The following is a 15,338-nucleotide window of genomic DNA, read 5'->3' as shown; positions in this document are numbered from 1 at the left end:
TGGGGGAGCATCTATTTATCTTCCGAGGAATGCCTGAAATCTTCGAGGCGATGGGGACTGTTCTCCGGATTATTCTCTGCATGGATCAGACTACGTGTTATTTCACTCTATCGGTATGATTAACGTAAAGTTGGATTACGGGAGTATGGAGAGGAGGAAGAGCCTGTTTCCCTGGCTGGTACTCTTCACGGTGCAGTTCAGCCGGAGTTCACAGCAAGTACTCAGAATAGGTAAATGCAATGGGCGGCATAGGCTAATACCAATACTATATATACTATTGGTTTCATATAGAGAATTGTATCTGCAATAGTGGTATCTATTGTCGACAGTAGTATCTGTCCACAAGCCTAGTATCCACGTCTATGGTTGGTATAGTCCATTGGTCACTAACCTTTTCTGACTGAGCCAAGATCACTTTTGCGAGTCCCAAATACAAGCCGAGATCTACCGCTCAGAAGTTTTTCTAACGTGACTTTAATTAAAACGCCTATGCAACATAACCCAATTAATAACCGTTCTGTAGTAAATAGGCTATAGTCCCAATACATTTTCACTGCATATATGCTATGCCTGAATTGCCAATGTTGTTCTTCTCAAACCATTTAGAAATATATATATATATATATATATAAATTAAAGCACACACAGTGCATTCAGAAAGTATTCAGACCCTTGACTTTTTACATTACAGACATATTCTAAAATTGATTTTTAAAAATGTAAAAAAATCTCATAAATCTACACACGACAAAGCAAAAACAGGTTTTGAGAAATTGTTGCTAATTTATAAAAATGTTACTGAAATATCACATTTACATAAGTATTCAGACCCTTTACTGAGTACTTTGTTGAAGCACCTTTGTCAGTGATTACAGCCTGGAGTCTTCTTGGGTAAGATGCTACTAGCTTGGCACACCTGTATTTGGGGAGTTTCTCACCTTCTCTGCAGATCCTCTCAAGCTCTGTCAGGTTGGAAGGGGAGCGTCGCTACACAGCTATTTTCAGGTCTCTCCAGTGATGTTCAATCGAGTTCAAGTCCGGGCTCTGGCTGGGCCACTCAAGGACATTCAGAGACTTGTGCCGAAGTCACTCCTGCATTGTCTTGGCTGTGTTCTTAGGGTCGTTGTCCTGTTGGAAGGTGAACCTTCGTCCCAGTCTGAGGTCCGGAGCGCTCTGGAGCAGGTTTTCATCAACAATCTCTCCGTACTTTGCTCTGTTCATCTTTCCCTCGATCCTGACTAGTCTCCCAGTCCCTGCTGCTGAAAAACATCCCCAGAGCATGATGCTGCCACCACCATGCTTCACCATAGGAATGGTGCCAGGTTTCCTCCAGACGTGACTCATGGCATTCAGGCCAAAGAGTTGGTTTCATCAGACCAGAGAATCTTGTTTCTCATGATCTGAGTCCTTTAGGTGCCTTTTCGCAAACTCCAAGCGGGCTGTCGTGTACCTTTCACAGAGGAGTGGCTTCAGTCTGGCCACTCTACCATAAAGGCCTGATTGGTGGAGTGCTGCAGAGATGGTTGTCCTTCTGGAAGGTTCTCCCAACCCCACAGAGATGACCATCGTGCTCATCGTCACCTTTCTGACCATGGCCCTTCTCCCGATTGCTCAGTTTTGCTTGACAGTTAGCCCTAGGAAGAGTCTTGGTGGTTCCAAACTTATTCCATTTAAGAATGATGGAGGCCACTGTGTTCTTGGGGACCTTCGATGCTGCAGAAATGTTTTGGTACCCTTCCCCAGATCTGTGCCTCAACACAAAACTGTCTCGGAGCTCTACGGACAATTCCTTCGACCTCATGGCTTGGTTTTTGCTCTGACATGCACTGTCAACTGTGGGACCTTATATAGGCAGATGTTTCCAAATCATGTCTGATCAATTTAATTTACCACAGGTGGACTCCGAGTCTCATAGCAAAGGGTCTGAATACTTAAGTAAATAATGTATTTCAGTTTTTTATTTGTAATAAATTTGCTAACATTTCTAAACTTGTTTTCGCTTTGTCATTATGGGGTATTGTGATGTAATTATGGGGTATTGTGATGTCATTATGGGGTATTGTGATGTCATTATGGGGTATTGTGATGTCATTATGGGGTACTGTGATGTAATTATGGGGTATTGTGTATAGATTGATAAGGATTAAAAAAAACATTTTAGAATAAGGCTGTAATGTAACTAAATGTGGAAAAAGTCAAGAGCTCTGAATACTTTCCTGAATACACTATGTACAGAGCCTTCAGCAAATATTCATACCCCTTGACTTAATCCCCCATTTTGTTGTGTTACAGAATGAATTCAAAATAGATGCAAAAAGATGTATTCTTACCCATGTACACACAATATCCCATAATGACATGTGGACAGATTGATGAGGATTTTTATATATTTTATTTAATCCATTTTAGAATAAGGCTGTAACGTAACTAAATGTGGAATTGGTGAAGGGATCTGAATACTTTCTGACTGCGCTGTATTTGGTTGACTTTGCAAATGCGGACACTTTTGTATGTTAAATGTTTTGGAAAATTGAAACCTCTTGAAAATTATTTTTCTATCTGAAGATTTTTATTGGTTTCCCCAAATACCTGAGGGGAAATGTCATTATCACCATGTCATAAAATGTGCTAATTTTAGTTGATAAAGAAATTACAGAAATTGTGCCTAAAAATGATTTTATATAAGATTTCACATTCATTTTATTTTTGAAGTTGTCTCAATAATATGTATTCATCATTGTCATGTCTAAAAAGGTGCTGACCTGTTGCACCCTGTTGCACCCTGTTGCACCCTTGACGACCACTGTGATTACTAGTATTGGACCATGCTGGTCATTTATGAACATTTGAACATCTTGGCCATGTTCTATTATAATCTCCACCCGGCACAGCCAGAAGAGGACTGGCCACCCCACATAGCCTGGTTCCTCTCTAGGTTTCTTCCTAGGTTTTGGCCTTTCTAGGGAGTTTTTCCTAGCCACCGTGCTTCTACACCTGCATTGCTTGCTGTTTGGGGTTTTAGGCTGGGTTTCTGTACAGCACTTTGAGATATCAGCTGATCTAAGAAGGGCTTTATCAATACATTTGATTCGATTGTCTAAATATCCACCTCGATGATAATCAGAAACATGTATTTACCACATCAAAATCTTAATTCCTAAAATAATGTAAAATATTACCGTAAGAACAAGCACACAAGGTTCACATATAGAACAAAAACCATCAATATCAATTGTAATTTAATACACCTTTGCCTAAAAATATGTACCGTGATGCTAAACAAACCATGAAAAAAACACGAAAAAACAGCTCCAGACCATTATTCCTCATCCACCAAACTTTACAGTTGACACTCTGCATTGAAACAGGTAGCGTCTCCTGGCATCCTCCAACCCCAGATTCATCCGTCAGACTGGTGAAGCGGGATTCATCACTCCAGAGAACATGTTTCCAGCGAGCTTTACACCACTCCAGCCGACGCTTGGCATTGAACATGGTGATCTTAGGCTTGTGTGCGGCTGCTCGTCCATGGAAACACATTTCATGAATCTCCCGACGAACCCGTATTTTACTGACGTTGCTTCCAGAGGCAGTTCGGAACTCGCTAGTGAGTGTTGCAACCCGAGGACAGACAATTTGTACGCGGTACAGCACTCGGCGGTACCGTTCTGTGAGCTCGTGTGGCTGAGCCGATGTTGCTCCTAGACGTTTCCACTTCACAACAGCACTTACAATTGACCAGGGCAGCTCTAGCAGGGCAGACATTTTATGAACTGACTTGTTGGAAAGGTGGCATCCTATGAGGGTGCCACGTTGAACGTCACTGAGCTCTTCAGTACTGGCCATTCTACTACCAATGTTTGTCTATGGAGACGTCAACAGTGAAGAGGCGACTCCGGGATGCTGGCCTTCTAGGCAGAGTTCCTCTGTCCAGTCTCATCGTCAACAGTGAAGAGGCGACTCCGGGATGCTGGCCTTCTAGGCAGAGTTCCTCTGTCCAGTCTCATCGTCAACAGTGAAGAGGCGACTCCGTGATGCTGGCCTTCTAGGCAGAGTTCCTCTGTCCAGTCTCATCGTCAACAGTGAAGAGGCGACTCCGGGATGCTGGCCTTCTAGGCAGAGTTCCTCTGTCCAGTCTCATCGTCAACAGTGAAGAGGCGACTCCAAGATGCTGGCCTTCTAGGCAGAGTTGCGAAGAGAAAGCCATATCTCAGACTGGCCAATAAGAAGAAAAGATTAAGATGGGCAAAAGAACACAGACACTGGACAGAGGAACTCTGCCTAGAAGGCCAGCATCACAGAGTTGCCTCTTCACTGTTGACGTTGAGACTGGTGTTTTGCGTGAACTATTTCATGAAGCTGCCAGTTGAGGACGTGAGGTGTCAGTTTCTCAAACTAGACACTCTAATGTACTTGTCCTCTTGCTCAGTTGTGCACCGGAGCCTCCCACTCCTCTTTCTATTCTGGTTAGGGCCAGTCTATGCTGTTCTGTGACGGGAGTAGTACATAGCGTTGTACGAGATCTTCAGTTTCTTGGCATTTTCTCACATGGAATAGCCTTAATTTCTCAGAACAAGAATAGACTGACAAGTTTCAGAAGAAAGTTCTTTGTTTCTGGCCATTTTGTGCTTGTAATCGAACCCACAAATGCTGATGCTCCAGATACTCAACTAGTCTAAAGAAGGCCAGTTTTATTGCTTCTTTAATCAACACAACAGTTTTCAGTTGTGCTAACATAAATGCAATCATTTTCTAATGATCAATTCGCCTTTTAAAATAATAAACTTGAATTAGCTATAACACAACGTGTCATTGGAACACAGGAGTGATGGTTGCTGATAATGGGCCTCTTGTACGCCTATGTAGATATTCCATTAAAAATCAGCCGTTTCCAGCTATAATAGTCATTTACAACATTAACAATGTCTACACTGTATTTCTGATCAATTTTATGTTATTTTAATGGACAAAAAAAAATGTTTTTCTTTCAAAAACAAGGACATTTCTAAGTGATCCCAAACGTTTTAATGGTAGTGTATATAGATAGATAGATACCAGTTAAAAGTTTGGCCTTGGCTACTGTATGGGTTTTCTACAACTTTAATGTATCGCTAACCTTCTGGAAACTTCTCTATGTTTGTGAAACTCAAATAAACTGTAGAATGGGGTGGAGGGAGAGAGAGCTATGTGGATACAGTGACCTGTGGATGGATATTAGATAGAGAAAACCCTCAATGAAGGATTTATTTTATTTGACCTTTATTTTACAAGGCAAGTCAGGTTAAAGAACAAATTCTTATTTTCTGGGAAAGTGGGGTTAACTGCCTGTTCAACCTTCCCTGGGAACAGTGGGTTAACTGCCTGTTCAGGGGCAGAACGACAGCCTCCTCTACACTCTAACCATTTGTACCTTGTCAGCTCGGGGCACCCTGCCTCCTCTTTGACCACTGCTACCCTGCCTCTCCACTTGCAACCTTCCGGTTACTAGCTACCAACTCCCTCTCCAACCACTAACCACTAGACTACCTGCCACCTCTACACTCTAACCACTAGACTACCTGCCGCCTCTACACTCTAACCACTAGGCTACCCTGCCTCCTCTACACTCTAACCACTAGGCTACCTGCCGCCTCTACACTCTAACCACTAGGCTACCCTGCCTCTACACTCTAACCACTAGACTACCTGCCTCCTCTACACTCTAACCACTAGGCTACCTGCTGCCTCTACACTCTAACCACTAGGCTACCTGCTGCCCTCTACACTCTAACCACTAGGCTACCCTGCCACCCCTACACTCTAACCACTAGGCTACCCTGCCGCCTCTAACCACACTCTAACCGGTAGGCTACCCTGCCGCCCCTACACTCTAACCACTAGGCTACCTGCTGCCTCTACACTCTAACCACTAGGCTACCCTGCCGCCCCTACACTCTAACCACTAGGATACCCTGCTGCCCCTACACTCTAACCACTAGGCTTACCTGCCTCCTCTACACTCTAACCACTAGGATACCCTGCTGCCCCTACACTCTAACCACTAGACTACCTGCCGCCCCTACACTCTAACCACTAGGCTACCTGCCGCCTCTACACTCTAACCACTAGGCTACCTAGCGCCTCTACACTCTAACCACTAGGCTACCTGCCGCCCCTACACTCTAACCACTAGGCTACCTGCCGCCTCTACACTCTAACCACTAGGCTACCTGCCGCCTCTACACTCTAACCACTAGGCTACCTGCCGCCTCTACACTCTAACCACTAGGCTACCTACCGCCTCTACACTCTAACCACTAGGCTACCTACCGCCTCTACACTCTAACCACTAGGCTACCCTGCCGCCTCTACACTCTAACCACTAGGCTACCCTGCTGCCCCAATGAATGTTATTTTTTTCTTCATAATCTGCACATACAGTAGGTTTGCGTGTTTTTTTAGGGTCATTGTGGAAAGATCCAATAACCTTTGACCCCAATACCAATAGGTCGTGTTAATATTATCTCAGCTTGAATATTGCGGTCTGATCTTCGTTACGTAAGTCCACCCTATAAGGGACGCTGTCCTCTGTCCTTCATGGAGGATTTGACCGTTTGGTGGGTGATTCTGGTAACGTTTCCTCACGGTGAGTTTACAGACTGCGGGATCCGGTGGCCCCTGCGACACCCGATTGTTCTCCTGTCTGTTGCCCTCCTGTGGGCACGCGCCTCCGGTTGGCTAAATCACATGGGAGGTTTTTAATGATCGCCGTTCCGTCCCGTTAAGCTTCTTTACAAAGAAAGGCCTGATTAGACTGCCTCCCTCCCTCCCTCCCTCCCTCCCTCCCTCCCCCCTCCCCCCCTCCACTCATCCCTAGAAGAGAGATTGGACTGGAAGCCAGAAACAGAAATCCTTACCTTGCACAGCCCCGTTTTTTGTTAACAGGCGGGATGACTGTACAACTGCCAAATTTCCCCAGAGTCAATTAACACTGGTGTTGAACTTTTTCCCCAGTTTACTACCAGCTCTAATCGGAGTGTTGCAATGCCGTTTCTCATCACAAAAGGGGCTGCTCCTTGTAATACACTTCTATAGGCTATTTAGGCTATTCATCAAAATAGCCTATTTTGCATTGATAAACAAATATAATCTCAGGGACTGTTGAAACCGTAAACCAAACAACAAGAATCCTCCCTGAAAAGGCATTTTGTTTAGCAGTAATAACTAGTGATTACAGGCCATTGTGAAATGCCTGAACCTACTGTAGCCAGCTAGTTAGCCGTGTGCTTTTTTTAATTCATGACCAAAACATGATGTTCTATTTCTTTTAGTAGATATGGGAATGAATACACAAGCAGGATATCAAACTGGGAGGATGTTTTAGGTTACTCCGGCAAGTATAACAATATTTGCCAAGGCATATTTTTCTTCTTCTTATAAATCAGATTATTTATGCAGGAAGCTAAAAAGGCTAGCTAGCTTGCTATGTTTTTATCCAGGCTAAAGCCAGGCTGCCAGCTAGCTACTCAATTAAATTCAAGGGCTTTATTGGCATGGGAAACATGTGTTAACATTGCCAAAGCAAGTGAGGTAGACTACTACTAGCAAGGGAAAGCGACTCTTACTTGTTCTCACAAAATGGAATGACATTTCAATTTAAAAAAACGTTGCTATCGCCCCCTTGTGAATGGGAGTGGAACCGGCAAGATTATCAAGTCCCCTATTCCAAAAAATCCCAGTCCACCCACGTGCAACGGAGTTAAGCCTGTAGTAATCTTTCACGCATGCAGCCAAACATTGTTAATTCTTACCACACACACACACGCACGCACGCACGCACGCACGCACGCACGCACGCACACACACACACACACACACACACACACACACACACACACACACACACACACACACACACACACACACACACACACACACACACACACACACACACAGAGTTAATTTGCTTTGAATGTGCATTAATCCAGGGGCGCAACTTTGGTTTTAGAAGTAAGGGGGGGGGGGGACATCATTGATTTGTATTTTTTTATTTTATCCAGTTGGATAAATACTCCAGATAGCCGACCCGACCCGTCGGAGGCGTCTGCATTGTCCTAAAGCACATCTTTGCCTTGTTTTGTATCATATTCCAATGATAAATCTAGCCGGGGCAAAAATGCAATTTCAGAATGTGTGTGTGTGTGGGGGGCATCCCCCGTCCCCAGTGACGCACACGCACACACACACACCTCAGTCTGCTATGACATCACTTTATCAGTGAGAGAGATGGATGCATTGAAGACTTTAGAAAGGAGGGAGAATGAATCAATTATCACACATAACACTCCTGTCATAGCCAGCCTATGGAGAGGTGCTAAGACACATTCTGCCCTAGATTAGTATAGATGCCCTATGCAGGGATGACACTAGGAGATGAAGATGAAGATTAGTGTAGAGACTCAGAGCTACAAAATGGCATTCCATACACTGCAGTTGAGGAACAATGGGAAAGTTATTATGCTTTGAAAGTTGATAAACATGTAACTCCACTTTTGAGAAAATGGGGCCTTTTTTAAATGTTCTGGTACACCTACTGGAGAGCTCTTCTTTGTCTACACCCATTCAGCATTGTCCACACCCTCTTAAGCCTTTAGCCCCGCCCATTCAGCATCGTTCACACCCTCTTAAGCCTTTAGCCCCGCCCATTCAGCATCGTCCACACCCTCTTAAGTCTTTAGCCCCACCCATTCAGCATCATTCACACCCTCTTAAGCCTGAGCCCCACCCATTCAGCATCATTCACACCCTCTTAAGCCTGAGCCCCACCCATCTCTTTAAGGATTGACATGTGAGGCCATGTGCTAAACAGAGTGAGTACAGTAGTGTGCTAAACAACCAAAGGTTTCAAGGCTGAAAGTAGTAAAAGTAGTAGCCTACAATAAGGAACTGAGATGCACTGAGATGCGGTGCCTTAGACCGCTGTGCCACTCGGGAGCCCACATATGGTGGATGGATCACAAGTGAATGGGTCGCTATTGTCTAGACATTCACACATTCATGAAATAGAATAGATGGCCGTAATCACCCACAGACACACCTGGAGTCTAGATAGCTAGCTATACACCTAATAGTGCTTTCAAGACAGGGAACTTAGAAAAACACGAGGTCAAATGATGAGGTCCGTGATCTTCAGGTCAGAAAGTTGGAGTAGAATCTTTCAAAATATTTTTTTATTTATATTTATTTTTTTATCTCTTTTCTCTTTTTTTTCTCTAACAGAGTTCCCAGTTGTCTTGAACGTGGCAATACTCCCAACCCATACTGATTGCCATAGCTAGCTACCATGCATGAATCTGCAGTTAGCTAAAGTTAACCAACTAGCAAGGCAAAAGTTACACATAACTTTAGCTAGCCAGCCAGCTAACGTAACAGTACGCTTTAACTTGCAATGAAAACAACTTTCTGACAATTAGAAACATATACATGGATGACCGCTTTCTCCCTCTCTGTCACGGATGCCACGGTTGCCCTTAGTTTGAAGATGTTATCTCGAGACAGGTATTTTATACAACAGCCTTCTTTTCAACTCCCTCCGCATATTTGCAATCGAACACCAGCATTTTCTCCATCTCCTTAGCTATCATACTCTGCTTTACACCAGGCATTCTACTGGTTTCAAAATTCTGTCAACTTCTTCCGTGACAACAACACTGTTGATCGCCATTTCTTCGCCATTTCTGTCATCAGAAGACTCAACAATGTCTGGATCAATTACAATGTTTTGACCTAAATCAGGGATTTCCTCATCGTCTGATACATTTTTTCAGCGTGGCATAATCGCCCTCCAGAAACACTTTTTGCAGTTCTTCATGATACACTATATATACAAAGTATATGGACACAACTTCCTATTAGTGGATTTGGTTATTTTGGGCACACCAGTTGCTGACAGGTGTTTAAAATCGAGCACACAGCCATGCAATCTCCATTGACAAACATTGGCAGTAGAATGGCCTTACTAAAGAGCTCAGTGACTTTCAAAATGGCACCATCATAGGATGCCACTTTTCCAACAAGTCAGTTCGTCAAATTTCTGCCCTGCTAGAGCTGTCCTGATCGACTATAAGTGCTGTTATTGTGAAGTGGAAACGTCTAGGAGTAGGAACGGCTCAGCGTCTAAGTGGTAGGACATACAGGCTCACAGAATGCTGAAGCATGTAGCACGTAAAAATTGTCTGTTCTCTTTTGCAACACACACTACCGAGTTCCAAACAGCCTCTGGAAGCAACGTCAGCACAAGAACTGTTTGTCGGGAGCTTCATGAAATGGGTTTCCATGGCCGAGCAGCCGCACACAAGCCTAAGATCACCTTGTGCAATGCCAAGCGTGGGCTGGAGTGGTTTAACGCTCGCCTCCATTGGACTCAGGAGCAGTGAAAACGCGTTCTCTGGAGTGATGAATCACGGTTCACTATCTGGCAGTCTGACGGACTAATCTGGGTTTGACGGATGCCAGGAGAATGCTATCTGTCCCAATGCATAGTGCCAACTGTAAAGTTTGCTGGAGGAGGAATAATGTCTGGGGCTGTTTTTCATGGTTCGGGCCCCTTAGTTCCAGTGAAGGAAAATGTTAACGCTACAGCATACAATGATATTCTAGATGGTTATGTGCTTCCAACTTTGGGGCAACAGTTTGGGGAAGGTCCTTTCCTATTTCAGCATGAAAATTCCCCAGTGCACAAAGCGAAGTCCATACAGAAATGGTTTGTCGAGATCAGTGTGAACGAACTTGACTGGCCCGCACAGAGCACAGACCTCAACTCCAGTGAACACCTTTGGGATGAATTGGAAATCCAACTGCGAGCCAGGCCTAATCGCCCAACATCAGTGCCCGACCTCACTAATGCTCTTGTTGCTGAATTGGATCAAGCCCCTGCAGCTTTCAACATCCCATTGTTTTGGAATGAGATGTTCGACGAGCAGGGTCCACATACACAAACTACATGACCAAAAGTATCTTTCAAAAAAGCTGCGATAGCAAGGATTACCTATCTACACATCCCGAGCAGCTCATATTATAGACAGAAGCATGCTACATGGCAGACCAATCCGAATCCATCTCTCGGCATGTCCAGCCCATCCATTATCTCAGCCAATCATGACTAGAAAGGTTCCTGTCTTTTTTCTGTGGCTAAACCAACTAGGCTCGTAATTTAACAATTGTATTTGTATTTACAGATGGCATACAAGTTCATTAAGGCACATGAACGTTCACATGTTCCTCATTTTGAGAAAAAATACATGTTTACGTTCAAATGCCTCTCCTCTGAAGTAGTGATGTGCGACATGTGCCCATGTACTTAATATATGCTTACATATACTTAATAATATATGTGTCAAATTTGTTTTGATTTAGAATGGACCATTATCATGCACCTGTCGGGCAACAGGGCCAGGGAAAAAAATACATGTCATCTATACACTTAAATAGCGATGGTTCATTTTCAGGCCAGCCAGGTAGGCTATACTCCTGCTGTAAAGAAAAACAATGTGCTAAATATTATGAAAGTTGATAAATGAATATAGTAGGCCTATAGAAAGCTGATGGGATCCTCCTCTTTTTCATAGAGGCCATCAGCAATTGCTTAGCCTATAGAAATGTTGCGCAACATGAGCTCATGGGCTCTCATAAGGTTTTTGATTAGATTTTTGATTACATTTGCATTGATGTCAGAGTGATTAGAGGAACAACAGAGTGCCGAGTACCAGGCAGTTAGCAAGTTTGGTAGGCTACTAATGACCAGCAGCATCAGATGTGGGAGAAGCCTAATTACCGTGATTGATTAGATTAGATCCAACTTTATTGTCATTGAACAAGTACAAGTACAGTACAACGAAATGCAGTTAGCATCTGGCCAGAAGTGCAAATAAAAGAGTACAACATTTTTTCAAGTGAAACAATTAAGTACAATGTATGTTATTAAGTGGGAGGTACAAATATGCAATGAAGGCAAATGGCAAGTACAAATGGCAAGTCTAAATGTGCAATGAAGGAAATTGAAAGTGCAAGGAGGCATACAACTGAAATACAGGGAGAGCAGCAATGAGGTTACCGAGATAGTCATGTACATCTACAACTGAATAATGTCCTTAATCAGACTTTGCAAAGCAATGTCAGAGTCCAGTAGGACCGTGAAGAGTGCAAAGAGAGTAGAGCAACAAGGTCCCTGAGAGGCAGTACTAAGCGGTGGGCGGGTGGATATGGCTAGTGGCGTGTGACAGAGTTCAGCAGGGTTACAGTAGCTAGAAAGAAACTGTTCTTGAGCCTGCTAGTGTGGAAACGTTGAGATCTGTACCGCCTGCCTGATGGTAGGAGGGCAAACAGTTTGTGGCATGGATGTGAAGGGTTCCTGATGATGCCGCGCGCCCAATGCAGACACTGCTTGCGCTGGAGGTCTACAATGGCAGGGAGCTGGGCACCAGTGATGTGCTGGGCGGTTTTCACCACCTGCTGCATGGCCTTCCGGTCAGCCACGGAGCACCCGCCAAACCACACTGTGGCGCAGTTAGTCAGATTGCTCTTGACCATGCAGCGGTAAAAGTTCACCAGGATCTTGGGAGACAGGTGGGCCTTCTTCAGCCTCCTCAAAAAGTGCTGTGCCTTTTTGACCAGGGTTGAGGTGTTGAGGGTCCAGGAGTGGTCCTCGTAGATGAAGACACCCAGGAATTTGAAACTGGGCACTGGGGCATGGCTGCAGCTTTTAGACTTCCTGTAATCCACAATAAGCTCCTTGGGTTTCTTTGTATTGAGGACCAGGTTGTTGTCAGTGCACCATGCAGCCAGGTGCTTGACCTCCTCCCTGTCGGCTGACTCGTCATTGTCACTGATCAGACACCGTGGTGTCGTCTGTGAACTTGACTATGGTGTTGGATCCGTGTACAGGAAAACAGTCGTAGGTGAAGAGGGAGTACAGGAGGGGACTCAGCACGCAGCCCTGTGGCACACCGGTGTTCAGGTTCAGGGTTGAGGAAGTGAAGTTGTCTAACCTGACAGACTGGGGTCTGTTGGTCAGGAAGTCCTAAGTCCAGTTACAGAGAGAGGGGCTGATCCCTGGGTCATGGAGTTTGGTGACCAGCCTTTGAGGGAATGACCTTATTGAATGCTGAGCTAAAGTCTATGAACAGCATTCTCACATAGGTGTTGGTTTTGTCCAGATGGGTCAGGGCAGAGTGTAAAGCTGTGGAGATGGCGTCCTCTGTAAACCTGTTTGGTCGGTAGGTGATCCGGTGTTGGAGGGAGGCAGGACTTAAGGTAGGCCAAAACCAGTCTTCATGATCGTGGGGGTGAGTGTAACAGGTCGGAAGTCATTCAAGCATGATGCGGTCGACTGCTTCGGCACTGGAATTTGTCTGCCTTAGTGATTCGTGACCGCCGGTGTGGTGGTAATACGGTCACGGTGGAACTTCCAATTTCATTGGCTGATCGCTCCTGATGACCCTTTTGGAGTCATGTCCAACCAGCCAATCGTGAAGAAGATATTTGACTACTTCAGCAGAATGGAGATGGCCTCAATGGCGCTGCCCATGTGCTCACAGAGGCCATAATTTAATGGGTATAAGATTGTAACCTCTTTCCATCTCTACGGAGAAAGCAGATCTCCCAAAAGTGTACACTTGTTCACTTCCATTTATTAAAAAGGAAATCACTGGGTTTAAGTAAGGGTGGAAATTCCTTCAAACCCATGTATCCACCAATCCAGTGCTTTTTGGTTGGTGTACCATTCAGGGATTATTGGGATGCACCCAATGAGTAGATTAAAACAGAATGAGAGGGTCAAGAGGTGATTGTTGATTGAATGGGCCTGGTAATAGGTGCCTCTGAAATTGAATGCGTTTCACAGTGAATAAATGGGTGATTCTCCCCAGACACAGATGGCTTGGAGACTTGTTTGGGAGAATGCAGAGACCGAGCGGGGTTAATAGATGTCACCGAGTTTCAGAAGTACGCTCCTGTTGAGTCACAGTTTTAAATCATTTTCACCTCTGTGACTGAATGGCGGCTAATTCTGGAACATTCTAGAATAGTCTGATAGTAGAAAATTCTAGAACAGTTATTGAGGAACATTTCTAGAAGAGTCTTAGGAACGTTCTACAACAGTGTGATTGGGGAGCATTCTAGAATACTGAGTAACATTCTAGAACACTGAGGAACATTCTAGAACAGTCAGATCGTTATACTTTTTTCGCTATTCTGTTGTTTATTTTATTCTTATTATTATCTATCCTGATGCAGAGTCACTTTACCCTGCCTTCATGTACATATCTACCTCAAATACCTTATTATTATCTATCCTGATGTCTAGTCACTTTACCCTGCCTTCATGTACATATCTACCTCAAATACCTTATTATTATCTATCCTGATGTCTAGTCACTTTACCCTGCCTTCATGTACATATCTACCTCCAAATACCTTATTATTATCTATCCTGATGTCTAGTCACTTTACCCTGCCTTCATGTACATATCTACCTCAAATACCTTATTATTATCTATCCTGATGTCTAGTCACTTTACCCTGCCTTCATGTACATATCTACATCAAATACCTTATTATTATCTATCCTGATGTCTAGTCACTTTACCCTGCCTTCATGTACATATCTACCTCAAATACCTTATTATTATCTATCCTGATGACTAGTCACTTTACCCTGCCTTCATGTACATATCTACCTCCAAATACCTTATTATTATCTATCCTGATGTCTAGTCACTTTACCCTGCCTTCATGTACATATCTACCTCCAAATACCTTATTATTATCTATCCTGATGTCTAGTCACTTTACCCTGCCTTCATGTACATATCTACCTCCAATACCTTGTACCTCTGCACATTGATCTGGTACTTCCTTTAAACTTTTATAGGTTAGAACCGTTAAGAGTTTAATGACTATGATAGGAGATAACAGAGGATGGATCAACAACGTTGTAGTTACTCCACAACACTAACATAAAAGAAGGAATCCTGTACAGAATAAAAAACATTCCAAAACATGCATCCTGTTTGCAACAAGGCACTAAAGTAATACTGCAAAAAAAACGACATGTTAGTCCTGAATGTAAAGTGTTGCGTAAAGACAGACAGACAGACAGACAGACAGACAGACAGACAGACAGACAGACAGACAGACAGACAGACAGACAGACAGACAGACAGACAGACAGACAGACAGACTTACAGACAGATGTGCAGAGGTACATTCTACACCTGCATTGCTTGCGGTTTGGGGGTTTTAGGCTGGGTTTCTGTACAGCACTTTGAGATATCAGCTGATGTACGAAGGGCTATATAAAT

The 15,338-nt window shown here is 43.9% G+C and overlaps 1 protein-coding gene across 1 annotated transcript in view; it reads left to right on the top strand.

Annotated features, from left to right (window-relative positions):
* Nucleotides 1–15,338, top strand: part of grik1a (glutamate receptor, ionotropic, kainate 1a) — a 157,111-nt gene continuing 141,773 nt past the window's right edge. Inside the window, exon 1 of the mRNA XM_052520212.1 lies at nucleotides 1–230. Within this exon, the coding sequence (XP_052376172.1) occupies nucleotides 116–230 (115 nt within the window). The 5' untranslated portion in view covers nucleotides 1–115. The remainder of the gene's footprint in view (nucleotides 231–15,338) is intronic.

The sequence above is a fragment of the Oncorhynchus keta genome, chromosome 6 (assembly GCF_023373465.1).
Source record: "Oncorhynchus keta strain PuntledgeMale-10-30-2019 chromosome 6, Oket_V2, whole genome shotgun sequence".
In the NCBI taxonomy this organism is placed as follows: Eukaryota; Metazoa; Chordata; class Actinopteri; order Salmoniformes; family Salmonidae; genus Oncorhynchus; species Oncorhynchus keta.
This window is presented reverse-complemented; position numbering and strand designations above follow the sequence as displayed.